Source organism: Cydia amplana, chromosome 1, assembly GCF_948474715.1.
Source record: "Cydia amplana chromosome 1, ilCydAmpl1.1, whole genome shotgun sequence".
Lineage (NCBI taxonomy): Eukaryota > Metazoa > Arthropoda > Insecta > Lepidoptera > Tortricidae > Cydia > Cydia amplana.
This window is the reverse complement of record NC_086069.1, coordinates 27,620,977-27,647,459: the sequence shown is the minus strand read 5'-3', so window position 1 is coordinate 27,647,459 and position 26,483 is coordinate 27,620,977. Positions and strand designations below refer to the sequence as shown.

Genomic DNA, 26,483 nt, shown 5'->3' with positions numbered 1-26,483 from the left:
CGTTAATATTGACTAGTGTTTCTAGTAACATTTGGTTAGATTCTAGCTTTATAATCAATAAGTAAATGAAGACCATATTTGGCAAGACTTAAATTAGTTTATAAAAAAAATGGAAATCGGTTGCTCGCGATGAGATTCGTTTTACCTATTAGAATTATTATCAGTGCAAACCGGTTTTTTAATTGTATGGAAAAATCGGTTATTAACTGAAATTTCATACAAATAAAAACCGGTTTGCATTCCCTATTATGAATACACAATATGCCGTCACGTTAATATTAGTCCGGCGTTTTAGCTCAAAATACTAAAATGTAGTGTACAACTTTGAATAAAACAGCCCGGGTATGGTGTGGGTACTTTACGCTTCTTCGGATCTCGTGAAAGCAGCAACACTCTTATTACAAAAGGCATAAGGTTCACCGATGTACAGTTAACAGTGTGGGCGATGGTACGCGAATTATAAAGTTCATATATCTGTATACATACACATTTCCACCATAATGTTAGATATACATGCCTCTGCATTAGACGCCATTTATGGCAAAATTTCACTATGTCCTTAACAATTACCTTGACCAGATATTTCTACCGCAACCTTTAATTAATTATAATAAACATTTCGACTAGACTATTTACTTATTTAATTTTTGGCTTGATATGGAAGCAGTTGATTTTGAAGTGTTCGCACATTTCCTGCACCTGGAAAAGAAAGTATTGTAAATATTTCATAGTTTTGCTGGTTTTGCCCATAAAGGAGCCTAAGATGCGTAAAGTCATTGACATATATCTAAAGACGGGCCTTACGGGCACTAAGAATGGTGCTAGTTCATTGGTGCCACTCACGAATAGGGAATATTACGTGAAACTCTGCGTAGAGGGCGCCACAGTCCATTACAATCTGAGGGTCTACCGCAAACGAGAGTCGAAATTTTGTTATCTAACCTCTATCACTCTTGCATATTCGAGCGAAAATTAAATAACACATTCATTGCCACCCAGCCAAACAAGACATCCGCACCAGGCCACTACAATTTCATCATATAAAGCTGTAGTACCACGATCCCGACTATCGGGGGCCCAATCAATCAATCAATCAATCAAACTTTTATTGATAAAATAGAAGTATTTTATTAGCCCGTTTCTCAAGAGCTTGTAAGCTTTGTAATACAAGTGGATGTCACTTTTTGACAGCTTTTGTAAGAAAGGGACTTCCACTTACAAGTGACAAGCTTTTGAGAAACGGGCCCCGGGTCGTCCGACCTGGAAACGAAATCATAAAATACCCGATAGTCGTGGTTTCGGCACTGAATGTGTTAAGATTAAGATCTTAAGTATGTTAAATAACATACCACTCTAGTGCCGTAGTAGACATGCGCCACAGTACACGCCGCCGTGAGCGCGATCAGTACGTACAGCTCCGCGGCTGGAGATAGGATAGTGAGCGAGGCGACGCAGCACACAGTGTATGGCAGTAGTAATGCGTTCCAGGCTGAGCATCGGGTGCCGCTCATCTGGGCGACGATTAGACGGCACTGCGAACAAACAAACATCTGTAATATTGTTGGTTAAGAGTCCTTTGAGTCCTCTGCTACTCAGCTTCAGATTCTTATAATTGAGCCTTTTTAGAGACTAAACTCCACTTGTTAGAGGCTCGAGTCCTTTGTAGCAACTCGATTTTTACAAGCTTTTATTATTTACTTTCACCTGTCCCGTTGTCGGTCTGTAATCAAATCTTGCAAATTAAATTTGATCCACTTCCCAGTTTCCGATTGAGCTGAAATTTTGCATACACATGTAAGTCGGGTGACAATGCAATATTATGGTACTATCGAGCTGATCTGATAATCAGGCATCGGAGTTTTTGTCGCATGGTAAGACTAATAGCAAGCTATGGAGTCGACATTTGCCATAAATGTAAACTCTTATTCATACTCATTTATTTAATTTATCTTAAAATGCCTTTAGAGCGGTCGGTCGTGTATATTATCTTAGTCGAATTATATAAAAAAACATTTTTCTATTACATTATGAATTCATAACTTCAACTATTTTAACATACAACTATACAAACTACATCGCTGCGAAAGACCTAATGTCATGTAGGTACTAACCGCTGATAAAATTGATTAGTATTTGTCATGTGTCAATCACTGGTGATTGCAAACGTAGTAGTTATTTATATCTGTATGTGGTAAATACGTTGAGGAATATTCCATAATTAATTATTATGCCTAACCCAGAAATAGCTGCAATTTTGGCATGGATAGAGCCATACAACGATTTACAATATGACTATGAAAAATCTGCTATAGTGTGCTTGAGTTGTGAAGTACAACTCACCCAAATGTAATATACATTTATTGCAACAAATGAGGTTTAATAAATTAAACTGATATACGTAGTAACTATTTAGTAATCTGTTCTCATATTAAATAAAATTAATCATGAGTATGAGTATGAATAAGAGTTTACATTTATGGCAAATGTCGACTCCATAGCTTGCTATTAGTCTTACCATGCGACAAAAACTCCGATGCCTGCTGATAATGGAGACAGGTGGCCATAGGAACTCTGTGATGAAACAACGAAGCTTAATTGTGTTAGGGGTTTTTAGAATTGTCTCGATGAGTAATGTTGTCTGTCGTAAGAAAAGTACAGTCAGCGATAAAAGCTTGTACCAAAAATTAAATTTTTGCCAAAAACTTATTTACAAACAATTTCAAAATGCATTTTCTTTATGTAAAATTTGTGGTTTAGGTACCTACACCAATCATACAATAACGCCTAATTTCTTTACTGTTATTTAGCATACCTGTAAAATTACTGACGGAGTCTTCATTCGGATGCTCGAGTCCTTTTGAGTTGCTCTTAAAAAGAGAATAAACTTGACTCGGGACTTAAGACTCGGAAGTGGTTTAAGCGTCAAGTCTCGTAAAAAGATGGAGACGGGGAATAAAAAGAAGAGAGAGAGCTACACTCACGTTAATATTGGAGAATATGGTCCCCGTCAATATATAGAACAGTCTCGGGGCGCGGTCTACGATGTCGCTCGGCGAGCGCAGCGCCCACAGCGAGCTGACGGCGAAGAACGCGGCGACGGGGTAGAGAGAGAGAGAGAGAGCTACACTCACGTTAATATTGGAGAATATGGTCCCCGTCAATATATAGAACAGTCTCGGGGCGCGGTCTACGATGTCGCTCGGCGAGCGCAGCGCCCACAGCGAGCTGACGGCGAAGAACGCGGCGACGGGGTAGAGAGAGAGAGAGAGAGCTACACTCACGTTAATATTGGAGAATATGGTCCCCGTCAATATATAGAACAGTCTCGGGGCGCGGTCTACGATGTCGCTCGGCGAGCGCAGCGCCCACAGCGAGCTGACGGCGAAGAACACGGCGACGGGGTAGAGAGAGAGAGCTACACTCACGTTAATATTGGAGAATATGGTCCCCGTCAATATATAGAACAGTCTCGGGGCGCGGTCTACGATGTCGCTCGGCGAGCGCAGCGCCCACAGCGAGCTGACGGCGAAGAACACGGCGACGGGGTAGAGAGAGAGAGCTACACTCACGTTAATATTGGAGAATATGGTCCCCGTCAATATATAGAACAGTCTCGGGGCGCGGTCTACGATGTCGCTCGGCGAGCGCAGCGCCCACAGCGAGCTGACGGCGAAGAACGCGGCGACGGGGTAGAGAGAGAGAGAGAGAGCTACACTCACGTTAATATTGGAGAATATGGTCCCCGTCAATATATAGAACAGTCTCGGGGCGCGGTCTACGATGTCGCTCGGCGAGCGCAGCGCCCACAGCGAGCTGACGGCGAAGAACACGGCGACGGGGTAGAGAGAGAGAGAGCTACACTCACGTTAATATTGGAGAATATGGTCCCCGTCAATATATAGAACAGTCTCGGGGCGCGGTCTACGATGTCGCTCGGCGAGCGCAGCGCCCACAGCGAGCTGACGGCGAAGAACGCGGCGACGGGGTAGAGAGAGAGAGAGAGAGCTACACTCACGTTAATATTGGAGAATATGGTCCCCGTCAATATATAGAACAGTCTCGGGGCGCGGTCTACGATGTCGCTCGGCGAGCGCAGCGCCCACAGCGAGCTGACGGCGAAGAACACGGCGACGGGGTAGAGAGAGAGAGCTACACTCACGTTAATATTGGAGAATATGGTCCCCGTCAATATATAGAACAGTCTCGGGGCGCGGTCTACGATGTCGCTCGGCGAGCGCAGCGCCCACAGCGAGCTGACGGCGAAGAACGCGGCGACGGGGTAGAGAGAGAGAGAGAGAGCTACACTCACGTTAATATTGGAGAATATGGTCCCCGTCAATATATAGAACAGTCTCGGGGCGCGGTCTACGATGTCGCTCGGCGAGCGCAGCGCCCACAGCGAGCTGACGGCGAAGAACGCGGCGACGGGGTAGAGAGAGAGAGAGAGAGCTACACTCACGTTAATATTGGAGAATATGGTCCCCGTCAATATATAGAACAGTCTCGGGGCGCGGTCTACGATGTCGCTCGGCGAGCGCAGCGCCCACAGCGGGCTGACGGCGAAGAACGCGGCGACGGGGTAGAGAGAGAGAGAGAGAGAGAGAGAGAGAGAGAGAGAGAGAGAGAGAGAGAGAGAGAGAGAGAGAGAGAGAGAGCTACACTCACGTTAATATTGGAGAATATGGTCCCCGTCAATATATAGAACAGTCTCGGGGCGCGGTCTACGATGTCGCTCGGCGAGCGCAGCGCCCACAGCGAGCTGACGGCGAAGAACACGGCGACGGGGTAGAGGGGGCGCAGCGCTTCGTTGAGCGAGCGCATCTTGCCCGTGCCGTCGCGGTACGACCTGTTCGGAATTGAAGAATCTTAGCGCAGATTCTTTTTAAACCGTAATTTTATTCATTTTATGTTTTTAGGGTTCCGTACCCAAAGGATAAAAACGGGACCCTATTACTAAGACTCCGCTGTCCGTCCGTCTGTCACCAGGCTGTATCTCACGAACCGTGATAGCTAGACAGTTGAAATTTTCACAGATGATGTATTTCTGTTGCCGCTATTACAACAAATACTAAAAACAGAATAAAATAAAGATTTAAGTGGGGCTCCCATACAACAAACGTGATTTTTGACCGAAGTTAAGCAACGTCGGGCGGGGTCAGTACTTGGATGGGTGACCGTTTTTTTGCTTGTTTTGCTCTATCTTTTGTTGATGGTGCGGAACCCTCCGTGCGCGAGTCCGACTCGCACTTGGCCGGCTTTTTCTAGATTTCAACTCGTAATCACAATAGCTATTTACGATACAAGTGCGGAAAAGAGTAAATTCGAAACGAGTGGCGATAAATTAAAACACCACCGAAGGGAGTTGCGAATTACCTATTCGCACGTGTATCGTACAACGTTTTACAGTACATACCTTTAAACTTTTGACATACACACCAAAAGTGCTATTTTACGCACTAGTGCGGGAAAATAGGGCCATATGTACTGTAAACTCTTTTACTCTATGGGGCTACTCCCAAGGTCGTCCGTTTAAAACGAATCCTCAGCCTGCAAGTAGCTACTTCCGAACCTCGACAATAATGTACTATTAAAACCACCATACACTAAAAAGAGAAGAAAAAAACAAGTTTTTTTTTTCATTTCTTTATGTTTTGCCATAACAATATAGTTAACGGCGGATAAATATAATCTGTCTACCTATGGATCCACTAAGTAAACTTAAATATAATTTCGCAAATAAAAAAACACGAGGGTTCAAAAACATGACAAAACAATTCAACACAACTTCTGTGGAGCTTACAAGTTGTCTCAAACCTGCGACCATTTTGTATTTACTTGTATATGTTGAACAAGATGGTGGTCTGCGACGTCAACATGGCGGACAGGTACAGCACCAGCTCGAACACCACGCCTGGGGTTAGGCCGCCGGGCAGCGCCACGCGCCACGCCGTCGGGCCGATAGCTGACGTTATTAGTAGCAGGAAACAGGAGCCCTAAAAACAATAGTGATTTTGATGCAATTGGAACGTAGACGCACTTGAAAAATGGCGATAACTTTGAGACCTGTTAATCTATCTAATACCTTTAAACGAGCAATTCTTGTCTATTTATATATTTATATATATATATGTCGGAGCGAGACACCAGAAAGACGTATTGCAGCATTACAGTTCATAGTTAGACGCCTGTATAAAATCGATTAGCAATGTTTGGCTACGTAATACTTGTAACTAAATAATAAAGTTGCGCAGAGAGTATAACGCCATCTATTGGTGTATTGTTGAACGAAAATGACAGGTAGAAGGCTTTGGAACGTCAAGAGGCGTATCTTGAGTGAACGTAGGCACGAGCAGGCATTTTTGTCGTTATGTTGGTAGACTGGTCAGGCAGGTTTACCAACTTGAATTGGAGGCGGGAGCGGTTGGCTCCGCCGCTGGGACTGGCTTCCTTCTTCTTGATCGGACCGCGCTAGAGATCGGACGTTATCGTTAGCCATACCTCGTGCCTAATTCGCTACGTTCCTGAAGCACACCTGAAGGATTATTCTGAAAGCTTATAGATTCTCACGTTCTTTAACCGTTTAGCTAAGTGTTTTATTCCAAGTGTTATTTTGATTTCTTATGTGCCATTAGAAGCTTACTTTTGTAAAATAAAGATTTAAACGATTTCATGTGATCTTTTTATTTTTAAATCAAATCATTTTTTTTGATCCAAATAGTGATTGGTCGTTTTGATTATTTAGTACTAAAATATAGTAGGCACTAGTATGGGTAACGAGTCTGAATGTTTATTTCATGCGTTGGTAGCATACCTACTATTTTGGCTGTGAAGTAATAGGTGAGGGTGGGGAGGGTCGATCCCTAGGGGACACTTGGTAAACTTCATTTTTAATCAAACCAAACGAGATACATTTTTTTGCACTGGTAACACTCATTTATTCGTTCCTAACTTCACGTTCTGTCATGTCACTGTATCGGAAAAGTCAGTGGTTCAAAAATGGCGGACGGTGAAAGATTTTCTGCGTACTATATTCAATTTTCGGTAAGCTTTAACTGGATTTATTGTATAATATGAGATGGAAATGATGTTAGTGAGTGTGCTTATTTTATTTGTTGTTTATTGAAGTGATGATTAACTTGGATTACATTGATATACGCGAACACACGTTTCGAGTACGGCACGTTTTATAATCTTACTATGTATGGGGAGACTTTGTCTTTTTCTTCAGGGGAGATATGATTCCGGGATCATGTCACCCCCAAAGCGACCAAGTATACATTGTAATAAATTTACTTACAAAATGATTCATAGAGCTATCATAAATATTTTCTTTTCTTTAGTAAATCATGCCGCAAAAGTACGACCAGAGAAACACTGATTTAAACTTTCAAGGTTTTTGACTCATTATTGTTTATTAAAACGGGATTTAATGGCGTATAATTCAGTTTTTAATTATACAACCGACTCCGAACTCCGAAAACGGAATTATCCCCGTGGCCTTTGAAAAAACTAACTAAAGTTGACATCAACATTTTACGAACTACCCGCACTTGGTCTTGTTTATTAAGTTAAACGTTTTACACACAGGGGATGTTACTCGGTCGACAAACAACACTTACAACGATATTTGGTTTTCAACCGGCGATATTTGTTTTTATGGATGAAATGCTATTTCAATGGCTTTCCGACCTTATGTACTATAGAACCGACGGTCCATAGAAAGGATATTAGGATTATGCAGCTCAAACACCGTCCTCGAAACGTGAGCAGTAAGTTTCTAAACTTATTTATTATATAGTAAACAATAACGACCAGAGATGGGTAAAAAATTTAAAATTGCTGTAGGTATCTGACGCTAAAAATACCTTCATAATAACTTTAAAAAATTTAGCTTGTTACAAGAAATTTTATGTTAATAACTTAGATTTTTGTTTTTTTTTTAATTTTTTTTTGGTTCAAAAATTGATTCCCTATTTTATGTTGTTTTATGGATAATACGATTACATTGTTTTTTAAAAGTATAAGATTATGGATTAATATGTGTTTGATATCTTCATATATTAATTTTCTGTAGATAAAGTGAATAAATTAATGTAGATACTACCCTCGAAATATGACATTGCCGCTTAAAATCTTTTTACCAAGTGTCCCCAAATCTGGAAGACTTGATCCCTTCGGCTTAGACATCTGATTACCGGAAATACAACTTCAAAGCATGGAAGATGCAATATATATATGTTTGCTGTGTATTTTACAAATTATAGATGCATTGCTAATAGCGATCCGAGTTATATAATCAATGAGAATCTGGTATGGGGAGACATGGTAAAAATCTGTTTACCATGTGTCCCAAGAACCAGGGTCACTTGATCCCCCTAGGATCAAGGCTCCCGACCAGGGGTAAACAAGTCTCCCTTACATAGGGGACACATGGTAAAAGTCAACAGTATGGGTTTTCATTAAATAATGGTCTAATTTATTGCACAAATCTGTTCTAATTGAAACTATTAATGAAGAGATAAATTCTGAATCGTATGGTCTATAAAGTTTTTCAATATTACAAATAGTTAAGAAAATGTATGCTAAAAACAAAAGGGGTGATCAACCCTCCCCAGTTTCCCCTACATCTAGGTACTACCCCCACGCGCCCACCCGCCATTAGGACCATCCGTCGCCGACATATATATATATATATATTTCAGGGGGATCTCGGAAACGGCTCTAACGATTTCGATGAAATTTGCTATATGGGGGTTTTCGGGGGCGAAAAATCGATCTAGCTAGGTCTTATCTCTGGGAAAACGCGCATTTTCGAGTTTTTATATGTTTTCCGAGCGAAGCTCGGTCACCCAGATATTCTACTATCTACTATTAATTAGTAACAATTGGGTAAGTAAATAAAGGCATTCTCAACTAGTCAACCCATACAAAATCACTACATAGTATAAAACAAATTCGCTTCCCGCGGTCTGTCTGTCCCTATGTATGCTTACATCTTTAAAAGTACGCAACGGATTTGGATGCGGGTTTTTAGGGTTCCGTAGCCAAATGGCAAAAAACGGAACCCTTATAGATTCGTCATGTCTGTCTGTCTGTCCGTCTGTCCGTCTGTCTGTCCGTCCGTATGTCACAGCCACTTTTCTCCGAAACTATAAGAACTATACTGTTGAAACTTGGTAAGTAGATGTATTCTGTAAACCGCATTAAGATTTTCACACAAAAATAGAAAGAAAACAATAAATTTTAGGGGTTCCCCATACTTTGAACTAAAACTCAAAATTTTTTTTTCATCAAACCCATACGTGTGGGGTATCCACAGACCAACCCCTATAGACAGAGCTTATAGGACAATTCGCGGTCATCACCCGTATGGTGCATAGGTCAAATATAATATCGCACGCGCGCCGCTCCGATCAGTAGCGACCAAGCTTACGACCTGTTAGCAGTGTGCACGAGTCTAAGAAAATAAATCGTAAACTATTGAATTCTTGAGGAAATCATGGGATATTGCAGCGTAATATGGTGTGGCAAGTCATCTTAGACTTCTACTTACAAAACAGATGGAATTACCTTCGACGGGAAAGTCAAATTCATTATTTCGTTGAAAATTGTTTCTTGTCCGCGGGGTTCATTTTATAGTGGTCAATAAGCTCAGGGCGAAGTATGTCCGTCCCTTTTCGTCAACTTGAAAATGCAATGTGCTATCCCTTTCACATTACGACTAGGGATGCGACGATGATGGTTTCGTCAGTTGCGCGAACTTCGTGCCTTCGTTCGTACCGTATTGTACCATTTTAAGAAATATAAAACAAAACTGTGATTCTCTTTTACTTTTAATTGAATATAATAATGTACTTAATCTGTAGTTTTAATATAATGGTAGTTTATCTTAAATATTAAGTAGGTATACGTATTTTCGTTTTTTGCTAGTAGTATAATCATTATAGAGTTCTAGTTTTAAAATAAGAAATGGGTGAGTTTTTTTAGAATCGCGTAGGTGCGCAGTTAGGTCTGATGTCACCAGATGGGCCTCATGATGAACTTCAAAGAAGTGCGAGGGAACTAGGTGTTGGTTTGTGATAGGCATATGTTGTGTGGGTTTTTTAGAATCCTCTAGGGGAGCAGTTAGGTCTCATGTCACGAGATGGGCCTGATGATGAACTTCAAAGAAGTGCGAGGGAACTCGGTGTTGGTTTGTGATAGGTATATGTTATGTGGGTGTTTTAGAATCCTCTAGGGGAGCAGCTAGGTCTCATGTCACGAGATGGGCCTGATGATGAACTTCAAAGAAGTGCGAGGGAACTCGGTGTTGGGTTGTTATAGGCATATTTTGTGTGGATTTTTTAGAATCCTCTAGGGGAGCAGTTAGGTCTCATGTCACGAGATGGGCCTGATGATGAACTTCAATGAAGCGCGAGGGAACTCGGTGTTGGTTTGTGATAGGCATATGTTGTGTGGGTTTTTTAGAATCCTCTAGGAGAGAAGTTAGGTCTCATGTCACGAGATGGACCCGATAATGAACTTCAAAGAAGTGCGAGGGAACTCGGTTTTGGTTTGTGATAGACATACGTCATCATCTTCCCCGCGTTGTTTCGGCTTTTGCCACGGCTCATGGGTAGAATTGGCGTAGGCTCTAGTTTTTACGAAAGCTTCTGCTATCTGACCTTCCAACCCAGAGGGTACACTAGCCCTTATTGGGATTAGTCCGGTTTCCTCACGATGTTTCCTTTACCGAAAAGCGACTAGTAAATATCTAATGATATTTCGTACCTAAGTTCCAAAAAACTCATTGGTACGAGCCGGGTTTCGAACCCGCGACACTACTCAGAATAACAAACCATTTCCATTTTTACTGAGAAAAAAACAATGCACCCAATTTTTTTGGCCTATTTCATTATGTTTTTAATAGAACACTCTATAATGACCGTAACAAAACGGAAAGTAAATTGTATGAACTTTCGGTGACAATTTTTGCTCGTATTAGGATTGAAAGAGATCGCGATTTTAAGTGGAAATAATATAAAGATCTAAAGTTTAAAATGCAAGATGCGGGAACAACTTTAAATATAAATGCCATTATGTTAAGTAAAATTTTTAGGTTTTACCTACATTTTTACATTGCTAAAATATTATTAGTCAATAATATTCTTAAATAAGTTTACTTTAAGTACCTAAACTAAATGATAACAATTTTACCACAATAAATTACTGTACCACTGTACCACTGTCCGTAATGAACGTGTCCCATCCCTACGCTGACACGTGACATCGCGCCATATTTGAAACGACCAATCGCAACGCCGTGAGTACCCCTCCCGCACCTCACAGTTTGGTGAGTTGCGTCGCGAACAAAATGACCAATATTAGGTTTCTATAGGCGGTATTCTATGGGGGTATCTATGGATAGGTCTTCAAAAATGATATTGAGGTTTCTAATATCATTTTTTTCTAAACTGAATAGTTTGCGCGAGAGACACTTCCAAAGTGGTAAAATGTGTGTCCCCTCCCCCCCTGTAACTTCTAAAATAAGAGAATGATAAAACAAAAAAAAAATATATGATGTACATTACCATGTAAACTTCCACCGAAAATTGGTTTGAACGAGATCTAGTAAGTAGTTTTTTTTTTATACGTCATAAATCGCCTAAATACGGAACCCTTCATGGGCGAGTCCGACTCGCACTTGGCCGCTTTTTTAATAGATAGAGTGATTCAAGAGGAAGGTTTATGTATAATTTGGTAACCCGTGCGAAGCCGGGGCGGGTCGCTAGTTTAATCTATAAAAGAATCAGGACTCACGATCATGGTAAAGTCGTAGCCCCACGGCAGGAACATGACGCCAGTATTGTACTTCTCCCAGTGGGTCAGGTAGAAGTTGATGAAGATGTTCCAAATCACGAAGTATCATAGGAGTTCACAGGACAGCTCGTATCTACTACTATAATAGATCCAGGACTCACGATCATGGTAAAGTCGTAGCCCCACGGCAGGAACATGACGCCAGTGTTGTACTTCTCCCAGTGGGTCAGGTAGAAGTTGATGAAGATGTTCCAAATCACGAAGTACCACAGGACAGCTCGTATCTACTGCTATAATAGAATCAGGACTCACGATCATGGTAAAGTCGTAGCCCCACGGCAGGAACATGACGCCAGTGTTGTACTTCTCCCAGTGGGTCAGGTAGAAGTTGATGAAGATGTTCCAAATCACGAAGTATCATAGGAGTTCACAGGACAGCTCGTATCTACTACTATAATAGATCCAGGACTCACGATCATGGTAAAGTCGTAGCCCCACGACAGGAACATGACGCCAGTGTTCTACTTCTCCCAGTGGGTCAGGTAGAAGTTGATGAAGATGTTCCAAATCACGAAGTATCATAGGAGTTCACAGGACAGCTCGTATCTACTACTATAATAGATCCAGGACTCACGATCATGGTAAAGTCGTAGCCCCACGGCAGGAACATGACGCCAGTGTTGTACTTCTCCCAGTGGGTCAGGTAGAAGTTGATGAAGATGTTCCAAATCACGAAGTACCACAGGACAGCTCGTATCTACTGCTATAATAGAATCAGGACTCACGATCATGGTAAAGTCGTAGCCCCACGGCAGGAACATGACGCCAGTGTTGTACTTCTCCCAGTGGGTCAGGTAGAAGTTGATGAAGATGTTCCAAATCACGAAGTATCATAGGAGTTCACAGGACAGCTCGTATCTACTACTATAATAGATCCAGGACTCACGATCATGGTAAAGTCGTAGCCCCACGACAGGAACATGACGCCAGTGTTCTACTTCTCCCAGTGGGTCAGGTAGAAGTTGATGAAGATGTTCCAAATCACGAAGTATCATAGGAGTTCACAGGACAGCTCGTATCTACTACTATAATAGATCCAGGACTCACGATCATGGTAAAGTCGTAGCCCCACGGCAGGAACATGACGCCAGTGTTGTACTTCTCCCAGTGGGTCAGGTAGAAGTTGATGAAGATGTTCCAAATCACGAAGTACCACAGGACAGCTCGTATCTACTGCTATAATAGAATCAGGACTCACGATCATGGTAAAGTCGTAGCCCCACGGCAGGAACATGACGCCAGTGTTGTACTTCTCCCAGTGGGTCAGGTAGAAGTTGATGAAGATGTTCCAGATTACGAAGAACATGCGAAGCGGGCTCAGCTCGTCCCTAGAACAAGACAATGCTCGTTCAATGTGAGGTTCAGGGCAATTGCGACCATGGGGCAAATGCAACTACTCTAACAATACAAGGAGAGAAGAGATTTTGTATGGGAGGTACCGTATAAAACAATTTTATTGTAGTTTTTTTTAGTGTAAGGCCTGAGTGGACGCTCGAGTTGGGCGTGCAGCGGGGCGGGGCGTGCGGCGTGCATGTTAAACAAATGCAAACGTATAGGAGCGGCCTTAGTACACGCTGCTCAAACCACTTGGGACCCCGACGCCACGCTGCACGCCCCGCCGAACGCTCCGCTTCGAGCGTCCACTCAGGCCTTACACTTAGCGTTCTGTCGCCATGCATGATTTATGTATCCATGCCAAATTGCAGCTTTCTAGCACTAAAGATTACGGATCGAAGCCGCGGATGGACAGACCGACGGACATGGCGAAATTATAAGGATTCCTAGTGGACTACGGAACCCTAAAAAATTGCCACAACCGAATACAGAACCCCCTTAGAATTGAAGTCGGTTAAAAACTATGGTTAACGGTACTACGGTAAAAACCTAATTTCATTTTTAACAAGCAGAAACGTTTGCGACCGATGCTATTAAGCTAAGAATAAATTTAAAAGTGGAAAAAATATTGTCTTGGGTGAGACTTGAACTCACGGCCTCTGGATCGATACTCCAGTGCTTTGCCATCTGAGCCATCAAGACCTCATCCATAGCCAGCAAATATTTCCACCATATTATGAGTCTAGGGGACCCTAGCGACATCTACCGTAAGAGCGTTACACTACTAAACCTGCATGATTGAGCGTATGGTAAACCTGTAAGTCACGTACCTTCCGAATATGCTGTAGAGGCAGGCGGGAATGAATACAGCAGAATAGGAGTCCAGACCATGGTCGAAGAGTTCCCCCAGAGGACCGCTGGTGCCAGTGCGCCGCGCTTGCTTGCCGTCGATCCCATCTGCAAAAATATCACAATGAGGTTAAACTGCCAATAGGGATGATGACACATGTTGAATTTTATAACAAAATCTAGTAAAATAGATAGCAAACGAGCAATTTATCACAATAATGTGGACATTAAAATAAAATATTGAAAAATTACAAAATTACAGGACCTGAAAGTTTCAAAATTTAAGTTTTTTTTTAACTTCCAAAAACGATAATAGGTACCATTCGATTCCTTACATTTCATCCAAAAAAATATTGTATAGCAACTATATACATAAACGCAATATTTCACCGACAAAAACGCAATTTTCTTGTTTTGTCCATACTACAAGATGGGCGATGACGTCACGGCCTCTGGCCGTTTTGTATAGGGCGTTTCGCGAGTGAAGTGCGACTGTCGGACTTTGACTACAATTTCTGACTTTTGTGTTACTTTAATGCAATGGGTCCCATATAGACATTTGATCCTAAAAACAAACCCGATCGATTGATACCATAAAAAAAAATTAGTCATGTAGCCTATTGCTCAATACAGAGGGCGCTAAGGGCGCATGAAATAGATTTCAATATATTTATTGTAGGTACGATTTCTGTTTTCCACTACCTGTGTTAAGGTGTTCATCTTTTTTTTAAGATTTTTATAAAAGCAAATCTTGAGGCATTGTTTGTTAGGTACCTACTCCATAATGAAGAAAATGATCTATTATTAAATATAAATTTAAAAAAAACTAATTTAAAAAGTTAGGAATTTCCCAGTCTTATTTATTTTTAAGTACCAGGCTGACATTTCAAAAACGTACAATCGAATCTCAGTCTTGCTCATTGAAAATAGAACACATGTTTGAAGTGCCGTATGTGGGAAATATATATCCCTTAGCCTGGTAAAGGGTTAAATTTTAATTAATAATTAGGAATCGATGCCCGATTGACTACTTGTATCACGTGAGTAGAATTAATAGATAATAACTTATTATCAAAGATAATAGAGAGATTAGGTATTCCTAACTCATTATTAATGAGGCATTACTACAATATGTTTGTCTAGTGTCTACACATGACTATCTCGATTGCATGCATTGAACCAATGTATTAAAACAATGTACATAGAGAAATAATGTATATTTGTTTATTTGTGTCTAGTCCAGAGATATATCTCAATAGACGTTACATGTACCGTAATTTGCATTAGAACAAGCGCCCGCATGTCTGCGTAACATGGGATCTTAGGAATGACCGACCTATGTAGTAGGTACATTTTCGACGTCGGACCTTGCGTTTAAGTAGGAACTAAGTACGAAAATAATGTAATAACTGTCTACTACCTACATGTTACTGTTCATAAGACACAGTCCGCTGGATGATCGACACTTAGGATACGGAAACTTAATAAGTTTTTGGCAAAAAAATCATTTTTGGTACAAACTTTTATCGCTGACTGTAGTTTTCTTTCCATAGGAAACTAACACCCATCAAGACAATTCTAAAAACCCCAAACACAATTAGGTTTCGTTGTTTTATCACGGAGATCACGGAATATTGCATTGTCACCCAATTTACATATGTATGCAAATTTTCAGCTTCATTAGAAGTCTGGAAGTGGGTCGAACTTAACTTGCAAGATTTGACCCTTACAAACATACATAGATAGTACATTGCAAGTTAAATAAAAGCTTGTAAAACTCATCGAATTTGACCACCAATATGTGCAAAAATGGACCCCACAGAACTTAATAGTTAGCAAAAGTTTTGCGTGGTCTACAAAGATGTCTGTGGTCTAGAATCGTTTGAGGATGTGGTCCGACTCTCCGTTATCTGCGCGAGATAAGGAGGTCACTAAAGCGTGGCATCGGGATTGGAGCAAACGATATGTTAATTGTTACATTGTCTATACAATATTAACAATATCTAAATTTAAAACCGGTCCGTTACTGACACCACACGCACATCCTTTGGAAAAGTTCTGATACTCTTTAAACTGCTAGATTGATTTCTATGAAACATAGCTAAAAACCACCGCAAGAAAACTCGATTTCACGTAAAAAAAACCATGGAATTCGGCCCATCCGTTTGAAAGCTACGACGCAACAGACAGACAGACAGCCAGTCATTGGCGTCAAACATATAATACCCCTTTTGTTGCGTCAGGGGTAGGTAAATAAAAACAGAAATCCATTGACCAGAGTTAATGCTCATCTAACAGGTACAATCAATAACTGTTTGCATACACTTATAAGACTTGAGTTATACCTAGTCCATTATTGTTCTAGTAATTTCATTGCAGGTAAGTAGGTACGCAATGTGATCCGTGACGTCAGAATCGTGTAGACGGCTAATGGCTAAGTAGCGGAAGGGAGTTATTTCTGCCGCTATACTACACGATGCACGATTAGGGTCATTTGAATGTATATTTATATGCCAATGTTCTTTTAAGAATAAGGGGTCTAATTGTATGTACACTTATTACTTATTAATCTAATATTAAATTATTGCGATCTCCATGGCTTCCAAAAATCTATATGGTCATCGAAACTGCTTACAATATTTCATTAGCATTGGTCGAGAAATGCGAGCCGTAGAGGAGATCAGCCGGACAGTTGGACATACATACGAAAGCATTTTTCCCAAGCTGAGACAAGGCCGTTTCGCGCTGGCTCCTTCAATAAAATTGATTGAATTCTAAACTGTATTATAAAGTCGGATTTAAAGTGTTAGTCCAAAAACTATGCAGAATTTTCCAAAAACTTAAATAGTGTTTTCTGGAAGTACTGCAATGGCCTAATACATGCTTATAATAGTTAAAGCACGTACATAGGAGTAGGTACATAGATTACATAGTACCTACATACATAGATATTGTCACTATAACATAGGTTAAGAGTTATAATAATAAGTTTTTAATATATTATGGAAAAAATCTGAAATACATTTAATTACAATTTCTCGAAAATTTCATAAATAATAAAAACAACGTTTCCACTTTGGAATGAAGAAATTTCTTTCCCCATAAGAACCTCAGATATTCTCCGAAGTCTATGTGTGAAGTTCCGCAATTTTCGAAAGTTTCCATAGGCATTGTACTTTAGTAGTTTACTACCATCTCTAAAAACCGGTTAAGTATAATTATAGATGCACAAAACATCATGGTGATGGGAACTGCAAATAGGCGTGATTATATGTATGTATGTAAATACATCATGTACACGTAGATGCGGAGACCGCGTGTTTTAGCAAAACAATCATAAGTTAGGTGCAAAGGTTGCGGCCTAGCCGAGCACGAGTTTTTCAAATGTGTCGTCCACACACTTAACTGTCACTACGTGAACCATAAACCGAAATAAATGTCAGCTCTGGACACTGGAGGCTTTGGTAATTTTTTCCTTCGTATGTTTTTTTTTTGGTTTATAGTTTAAATAGTAGTGTGTCTACTTGAAATACCACAAATTAAAATATTTTCAAATAATTATTTTAATTTGTTCTTATAGTGCGTGAACCTTATTGCAACACATAATATGGTCTACGTCAATACTGGTCAATAGTGTTGGGGAGAGTGAGAGATGAACCGGAACCCATGGGCCCTAAGTCTCTCATCTATATTCTTTCCAGTGACAACTATAGGTAACCATCGACGGTCATAATTTGACATTCGATGTGTCCAATTTATAAAAGAGAAAACTATAAAAATCTAAGGCTTTATTATTGGGAATGCAATTGTCCGTACATTCATATAAGTACGTGATATGAATTCTGATCCGCTAAAATTTTGAAAAAATCTATACTTACTATATCCCTTTTTGTGATAATGCCTGGGGTAGTTGCATCAATAAATTAATAAAAAAAAAAATACGTATACATAACGAACCACATGCTCACCCAGGGTATAGGCCACAAACAGGTTGACTGCGGACACAGCCCACAGCCACCTCGGGATCCCGTCACCACCGGCCTCAGTTAACGCGAAGAACCCGTAGTCGTAGTAGGAGAAGAGAAGGAAATTGAGGACGGTCAATAGGAAACCGGTGAAGGTTAGCAGGTTGGGCGCCACCCACACTGGGCAGAACTGGAACGAGTTAATTGTGTTAGCATTGAGTTAACATGAGCATGACTATACCTCTCTCACCGAGTGATGGTCCCTATGACAGTTTGTTGTCAAGTCAAGACTCTTTTAGTTGTACTTAATTTGAAAAATAATTAATATTTTTACCCTAATGTTATTACATTAGTACTTAAATGTTACATCTAAATAATATAATGTGCTACAATTCCAAAAAATGTATATAAACATTTTACATGATAGACATTTTATATTAAAATGAACTGTCATAGGCAGGGATCGGAACCGGTTTTTTGCAAAAACTTTTTTGCAAAAACTTTTTTATACTCGAAATGTAGGACTCAGTTGTGTTTTTAGGTTACGACTTCGTATTATTAGATTGCTCAATTAGAAATGAAGTAATTAGCAAAGAACGAAAAAATACCGTTTCCGTTCCTATACAAAAAATACCGGTATCCGATCCCTGGTCATAGGATCCATCATTAAATGCGAGGTATAGGTCAGGGGTTGGCCAAATTTTGAGTACAACTACAACCATCTACATTAGATATCGCCAGTATTTGGAATTGGAGCGAGCCACAAACGTTAATATTAGTGGTGTAGGAATTCACGAGTGATCATTTACGTGAAGAGACAAAATTAACCCTGATGACCCTAAAGCTGATGATCATCGTTTCTCCCTCTCTATGACATAACGACAGACAGGGACAAACGACGATCATCAACTGATTTAGTTAGCAGGCGTTTATTAATAACGCCATAAATCTCTAAAAAGCTGCACGATGCTTGGGTGCTCTGGTTAGTCAAGGACCAGGTTATTGGTTTGCACAGGTTTCAACATCATAAATTGCGCCTATTCTGTGTGATAGGTTGTCAGTACTACTAAAATTGTAACTATAACCAATTCTCTCTCTCTTTATTATGTACTATCATAATAAAGTGAGAAAGAGTACATAATTATGGCAGGGGTCCCCAAAGTTTACTGGGTTGCGACCCACCTGAGACTTTTTTTTCTATTTGGCATATATGCATATAATATTTGCTTCCGACCCACTATGGGGTCGCAACCCATAGTTTGTGCTGCCATTGCTTGTTACTATAGTGAAAGTCTAGCACTGTAAGATGGAGACTATCTACTTGTATCAGTGGATTTGTGACTTGCTTTTTACAATTATTATTAGTAGGACTTGGAACTTATTTTTATTTTTAATCATTTAATACTACAACAAAAATACACCAACATTTAGGAATACTAATTTTAGGTACAAATTAATTTTATCATGATTTTATTTTTCTAAAAACATATGATATGAAGGATAATTTGTAAAACATTGTTATTTTTAAATTTCCCTTTTTAAAAAGGCACTTTTACAGCAAGGGTAAATTAATTGTCCAAGATTTTTATTAAAATAATATGCCATTCATACTAAACATTTTTTTACAAAAAGAGCTAAATGATTTCATTTACAATATTTAGTTATCTAAATATTTTACTTATTAACATTAGAAGTAAATTTCGAAAATTAAATAGTAGGCAAAAAGCATTTGATAATATGATTATTTTGAGATAAAATTACTCACTTGAACACACCAATTCCAGAATGGGTGCATAACATAGTTGCTCAGAACACTCGTATCAATAGAATTATACTGAAAAAGAAATAATTCGCTGTTAGACACTCGCACTTCACCAAAAAATAATTCAGTCACTAATAATACAGGTACATTTCAAGCCCATTTTAATGATAAAACTGGTTATTTTGAATGATGAAAATTACCTTATATTTATCGAAACCCTCTAGGTTCTCTTTCGACAGGAAACGGCCCATTTTTGCTACGATGGGAGTCTTCCCCAGTACTTTCTATGTACTAACTGGCTATACTTATTAAAGCCGAAAAATCACCATTCACACTCGAGATTGATTTTTTTTATGTTAACTGAAACTATGATAACAGTATCAAGCACAGAACGCCGGCGAGCGGCAATCACCGGCGCGGCGATTAAAATTGAACATTATAGAACAAAAACGCTCGCATCGCTACCAAATCGCGCAATAAGATGTTGACATTTGACATCAATGACAGCTGTCACTTTAGGGTGGCCAGGTAACAATATCGGTAAAAAATAATGCTGCTCTTGCTCTGCTGGATAAAAAAGTGTTTGCGCAAACAATAGAGTCTGTTCGGAAAGAGAAGAGGCGAGGAATGTATTAGGCCCCATACATTCCACGACTCTTCTCTTTCCGCACAGACTCTATGCGCGAGTTGCTTGTATTAAGCCCCCTTCAGACTATGTGCGTGAATCGCGGGCGAAGCCGCGAACGCGAGTGTGGAAAGGGGGGTGTCACTCCACAGTTTAGGTTAATGTTAATGTACATTGCCGGCGCTTGGCCGGCGCGCCCATCGGACGGGCGTCACGGGCGTATGGCAGTGGGCTGCCGCTCGGCTCGCACGATAGTTGTGTCACGTGGCGCTCGCGCAATATTGAAAAGACTGTGGACATAATGGCTTCGAAACCTAAATCTCGATCTAATCCGTATAAAACATATTGTTCTGTTTACGGATGTCTGAATAAACGGAAGAATATGGAAGCAGATTTATCATTTTTTAAAATTCCGGACGAAATTGAAAGGTAAGTCATTATTGGTGAGTTTTAACTTTAATTAAACCATAACATAGGTAAATATTAAGTAATCAAATTCGATAACTGTTTGATTCGTTTTGTTTGCATAAAACTAAAGCGCTTTAGACCAAATTAAAATGAATTATGCATTCCTAAGCTTAGAGTAGGTAAGTACTTACTTCTAAGAATTTGTCAATAGTCTGGGTAAGGTGTATTAAACACCTACTAAAGTCTATTTTTTAATTCCGTAGACTGAAATGACAGTTAATAGTATGAACATGAAATGTCATTTCATACTATTAACTGTCATTTCAGTCTACCGAATAAAAAAATAGACTTTAAATTACTCCTTATAAATAACTTATAGGTACACACATATATCAACAACAATGTATCACAAAATGTACTGTCACTAGGGCTTGCAATATCAGCCCATTTTTCGTATCCGGATATTTCGAATATTTATTATTTTAGTATCCGGATATCCGGATAAAACGGATAATTCGAATACTTACTTTTTATTTCATAAAACCCACGTGAATTTAATAAAAAGTGTAATATAATACAATTTTACGTACACAAGGCTACGTAACAGCAAGTATTAAACTATTTTTGGCGTTCTACCTTTTCGCCGATGCTTTGAAGTTGATGTGCAAGTGCAAACATACAGCTGATGTAACTGCGCGTGAGGTTAGGTTAGTTAAGTTAGTACCTACGAATTATTGTGTTGATTTGCCACGTAATGAATTTCATACATTACGAAAAAGGAATTTCATACACAACCTTTAATTGCCTGATTAGATTAGATATGGTTTTTCGAACAGGTGACACAAACTATGTATATCACTACACACTATGTATAACAAAGTCGCTTCCCGCTGTCTGTCTGTATGTATGCGTAGTTCTTTAAAATTACACAACGGGTTTTGATGCGGTTTTTTTTAAATAGATAGAGTGATTCAAGAGGAAGGTTTATGTATAATTTATTAACCCGTGCGAAGCTAGGGCGGGTCGCTAGTTTGTAATAATTTACTAGGTTATAGCGATACAGTCTGCGCTGCGAAATTCATTTCTTGATAGTGGTTTTGATGTGGGTTTAGCAGATGACGAAGAAGTTCATCATCTGCTAAACCCTACTGCATTTCGTTCGGCAGTTCAATATCAACCGAAGTCCTCCTCCGTTGGACTCATTTTAGTTCTGTACGGTTACCATCAGTTTGTCACTGACATAAACGCCGTCGAGAACGTAATTTACTTTCTATACATCTCGCTCGCACTCGCATATTCGTGCAAACGGGATGTATAGAAAGTAAATTACGTTCTCAACGGTGTTTATGTCAGTGACAAACTGATGGTAACCGTATTGTTCGCCCTTTGTTAATAACGGTATTCGGACGCTAACAATAATGAGAGCGCATCATGTTTGACAAGAACATGGTACAAAGTACACTCCAGGGATCGGATACCGGTATTTTTTGAATGGGAACGAAAACGATATTTTTTCGTTCTTTGCCAATTATTTCATTTCTAATTGGGCAATCTAATAATACTAAGTCGTTACTGTTACCTACCTAAAAACACAACTGAGTTCTACATTTCCAGTATAAAATAATTATAAAAATATGATTACCTATTTCTAAGTTTTTGCAAAAAAACCGGTTCCGATCCCTGTGGTACACTCAAAGTTACTTTACGTAGCTAGGTCGATCTGCATAGAATATCGACGAAGAGTCGGCAATCAAGGAGTAATATTTCAATAAACAGTTTATATAACGTAAAAATGTATCCAAATAAATACCTAAAATCAACCGACAACGTGATTACTATTATAAATTTCAACGTTTTTAAGATAGTTTTCTTAAAATTTGTAGTATTCGAATTATTCGTTTTATCCGGATATCAACTTAATCTAAATCCGGATAATAAATTGGACGTATATCCGGATAAAACGGTTATCCGGATATCCGGATTGCAAGCCTTAACTGTCACTATAATTAGTACGTCGTCGTCAAGTCGGTTGACGATTGATAAAGTCTAAGAGCTAGTGACCTTTCTCGTGAATCGGTACTTTCTTGTCAACAATTTCGACATTCACACAACAAAAAATATTTTTCACCTCACCCGCTCATAAAGGCTGATTTTATCCTTTAAAAACAGTGAGTAAAGTTACATTTTATCCTCTGGAGAGCCAAAGTATTTTGATGCAAATTTTGACATGTTTTTCACGCGTTAGCTTGCTGGGTAGACTAATAATTAGTGTACGGACAAGTGGAGGCATTTTGAATATAGCGGGAAATGGAGTATTGAATGAATAAATTCAAATTTTATATGATATTTACTTTACTTATAAAATCTATTGCTCTTGCTCTCTCAGATTCAATCAATATACTTTTTAACCATATACAACAACCTTAATTAATTACTGGCCAAAAGCTTTATAAACTGTAGATACTTACGACAAAATAATTTGATGTTGTCAATTTAGACAACTGTTTGCTATATTTGTTGTTGTAATACGCTAGGCTAATAATTTAAAACAGCACGACAGCAGAAATATAAATGAAACAATATGAATGACCCACCAGAATCGACAATTTTGAAGTGGATTGAAGCATACGATAATCTTGTATATAACGATAACAATAGCGTGTACTGTATATCATGTGAAATATGTTTTCAAAAAATCATTTAATCGTTATTCATTTAATCATAAAATGCACCTAGGCGACTCTATTTCCCCCTCTGTTCAAAATGCCACCACTTATCCTTACACTACTAATAATACTTAAACGATTATTTTGAATAATAAAAATTAAATAGAATTAATATTCATTACATGTATAACAAGAATAGTTGCAATGAAAACAGATGGTATTTTCCTCGCACAGGTGTGGTGAAATAGTTATTTATTATACATGGGGACAAAGTTGTTGTTTAACTTCTCGTGCGTGTATTGAGACCCGAGGCAGCGAAAGATTCTAACGTAGCGAGTGGTTTAAAAAGTGGAATTTTGAACATGCGAGGGCCTCAAAGCACGAGAGGGTGAACAAACTTTGCCGCCGAGTGCAATACAAAATTTTTGGAACAATGGAAGTAAAATACAAGTTGATACATAATGCAAATGTATTCAAAATTATTGGTATAAAAAGACTATTTTGTTAAATAATAAATATATATTCAATATTTATCATTCAAAAAAATCGCATTAAATGTAGGTATATGTGTATGTTAATACTTGTGAAACATAAAACGGTGGTTGTACCATATTAAATAATAAAGAGCGCCTTTCCAAGGTGGAGTTGCGAAACTTGCTGTATAAGCTGTATTACACTCGACAGCAAAGTTTGTTCAACCTCTCGTGCTTTGATTTGAGACCCTCGCAATGCTCAAGGTTTCGCTAGCTCGGGTCTCAATATAAGCACAAGAAGTTAAACAACAACGTTACGTTATGTTGCAGACGACAAGAATGGCTAACAGCAATCGACAGAGAAGATTTACTGGACGAAAAAAAGTTGAAGAAGGCCAAAAAAAACTTTATTTGTTCTGCACATTTCGATGACTCTGCAATCATAACTTCAACTTTGAAGCGGCTGAAAAGTGATGCAGCACCCACGAAATTATTACCTGATAAATCACAGAAACATATTCCACCAGACGTTCGTGATGTAATCATAACAACTAAAAATACATCTATTCAAGCTCTTCCACAATCCTCCACAGATATTTTGTCTCACTTACACAAACCCACAAAGAAAGATAAAATATTGGTTTCCACATATAGTCACAGTCAATCACAAACCGATACCCAAAAAGAAATAGAATCTGAGATCGCCCAACCGAATAATAATAAATCATTTAATGAGTCGAAGCCCAAATCAACAGTTCTATCTAAACCTAAAACTGCCTTACAATCTCACAAAAAAGTACGAATATTATCAAATGAAATAATTAAAATAAAAAAACCTGAGCTTACTTGTTCTTCAATGCAAACAGATTTAATTGAAACATCAAACAAAATGACACAGACAGCATTAGCCTTATCTGACAAATCCCCACGTAAAAGAAAACTGAAAAAGGAACTCGTGACTGTTAAATGCCAACGTAAGCGTTTGGAGCAAGAAGTTTTAAAAACTGAAAAAGAGTTAGAAACAAAAAATGCATCTTTATACTGTCCAGTCCCGAAGACGAAGTAGCTCAACGATTTATGAAATTGGTTGAGTGGCAAAACAAAATAAAAAACGAATTCAAAGGCAATCGCTACGCGGCGGAATTAAAAATATTTGCTTTGAATTTACATTACGCTAGTCCTCCAAACTGTTCTGAAGCTTCCCAGCAAGGGTACATTAAATAGATTAAAGTTGAAAATTCCTCCTAAACTTGATGACCGTGTTCTAAATAGTCTCTCTTTAAAAATTAAATCATTACCAGAAAATGCAAAATATTGCACTATTTGTGTAGTGTAGATGAAATGGTACTCAAACGACACTTGTATTATGATACAAAAAAAGACGAAGTGGTCGGATTCCATAATATAAACGGTACGATATCTACAGAAATAGCAAGCAATGCCTATGTTATAATGCTTCAAGGTATATACTTCAACTGGAAGCAACCTAAAGCCTACGCTCTTCTAGGAAGTACTAAACATTATGCTGACTTAGATTCGTGGATGAATGAAGTAATATCAAAACTTTTTGGTGTGGGTAATTGGGTATAGAAGTGAAAGCCATTATATCCGACCAAGGGTCAAATTTTGATAAATATGCGAAAGTAATAAAAAAAGTGACCGTTGAAAAGCCATACGTTTTTGTTGAAGAGCACAAAATTTTCTATATTTTTGATGTGCCACATTTATTAAAATGTGTGCGTAATAATTTATTATCGAACAATTTTCACTACAAAGAGGACGTTATATATCATATTAAAACACTCTATGAACACCAACAAGATAAGAATCTAAGATTGATATCTAAAATAACGAATGATCACGTAGAACCGAACAACTTTCAAAGGATGAGGGTGAAATATGCAGCTCAAATATTTAGTAACACGGTATACGCTGCGCTTGAGACGTAAGTATATCGAATTTGGTAAAATCTCCGAGGAGGCTCAAGGAACAGCAAAATTTATCAAAATAATGGATGACTTATTTGACGTCCTAAATTCCTCAAAAATAAAATCTGCCAAAAAATATCAGACAGCTTTTAGAATGACTCCTGAACAAAAATTAATTTTACAAGATGCTCAACACATGTTTGCCACTATTAAGTCTAAAAAGCGTAATACACAAAAAGACAATACTAATCAGATAAAGACGTTCCATAATTTTCAAATAACCATTCAGTCAGTATTACAACTGTTTGAAGATTTAAAATCAGAGGTATTTAAGTACCTATTTACAAGACGGCTGAACCAAGACAGTTAAGAAAAAAAAATCGGGTCTATTAGACAACAAGGTGGTTCATGTTCTGAGCCAACACCTATTCAATTTACTCGAGCATTTTCAAAATTGTTTTATGTCAACATGCTGAAAAGTGATAACACTAACTGCGAGTCTGACATTTATGATATGCTACTTAAAGCTGAGGACATAATTAACAAAAACAGTTCTAATCCACCCGAACAAGCCAGAACGTCGCGGGTAGTCTTAAATGGTGATATTGATTAT

The 26,483-nt window shown here is 38.8% G+C and overlaps 2 protein-coding genes across 2 annotated transcripts; one reads left to right on the top strand and one right to left on the bottom strand.

Moving 5' to 3' along the window:
* Nucleotides 1-495: 495 nt before the first annotated feature.
* Nucleotides 496-20,221, bottom strand: LOC134651980 (ethanolaminephosphotransferase 1). The gene is made up of 9 exons (XM_063507133.1): nt 19,971-20,221; nt 19,774-19,842; nt 18,012-18,198; nt 14,025-14,151; nt 13,058-13,187; nt 5,836-5,993; nt 4,666-4,846; nt 1,350-1,532; nt 496-699 (listed from the first exon to the last, which is right to left on the bottom strand). Exons 1-9 carry the CDS (start codon nt 20,019-20,021, stop codon nt 637-639), a joined length of 1,149 nt encoding a protein of 382 aa, XP_063363203.1. The 5' UTR covers nt 20,022-20,221; the 3' UTR covers nt 496-636.
* Nucleotides 20,222-20,628: 407 nt separating this feature from the next.
* Nucleotides 20,629-25,117, top strand: LOC134651971 (uncharacterized). Its single transcript, XM_063507120.1, has 2 exons — nt 20,629-20,824; nt 24,273-25,117. Exons 1-2 carry the CDS (start codon nt 20,697-20,699, stop codon nt 25,006-25,008), a joined length of 864 nt encoding a protein of 287 aa, XP_063363190.1. The 5' UTR covers nt 20,629-20,696; the 3' UTR covers nt 25,009-25,117.
* The last annotated feature ends 1,366 nt before the right edge of the window (nt 25,118-26,483 follow it).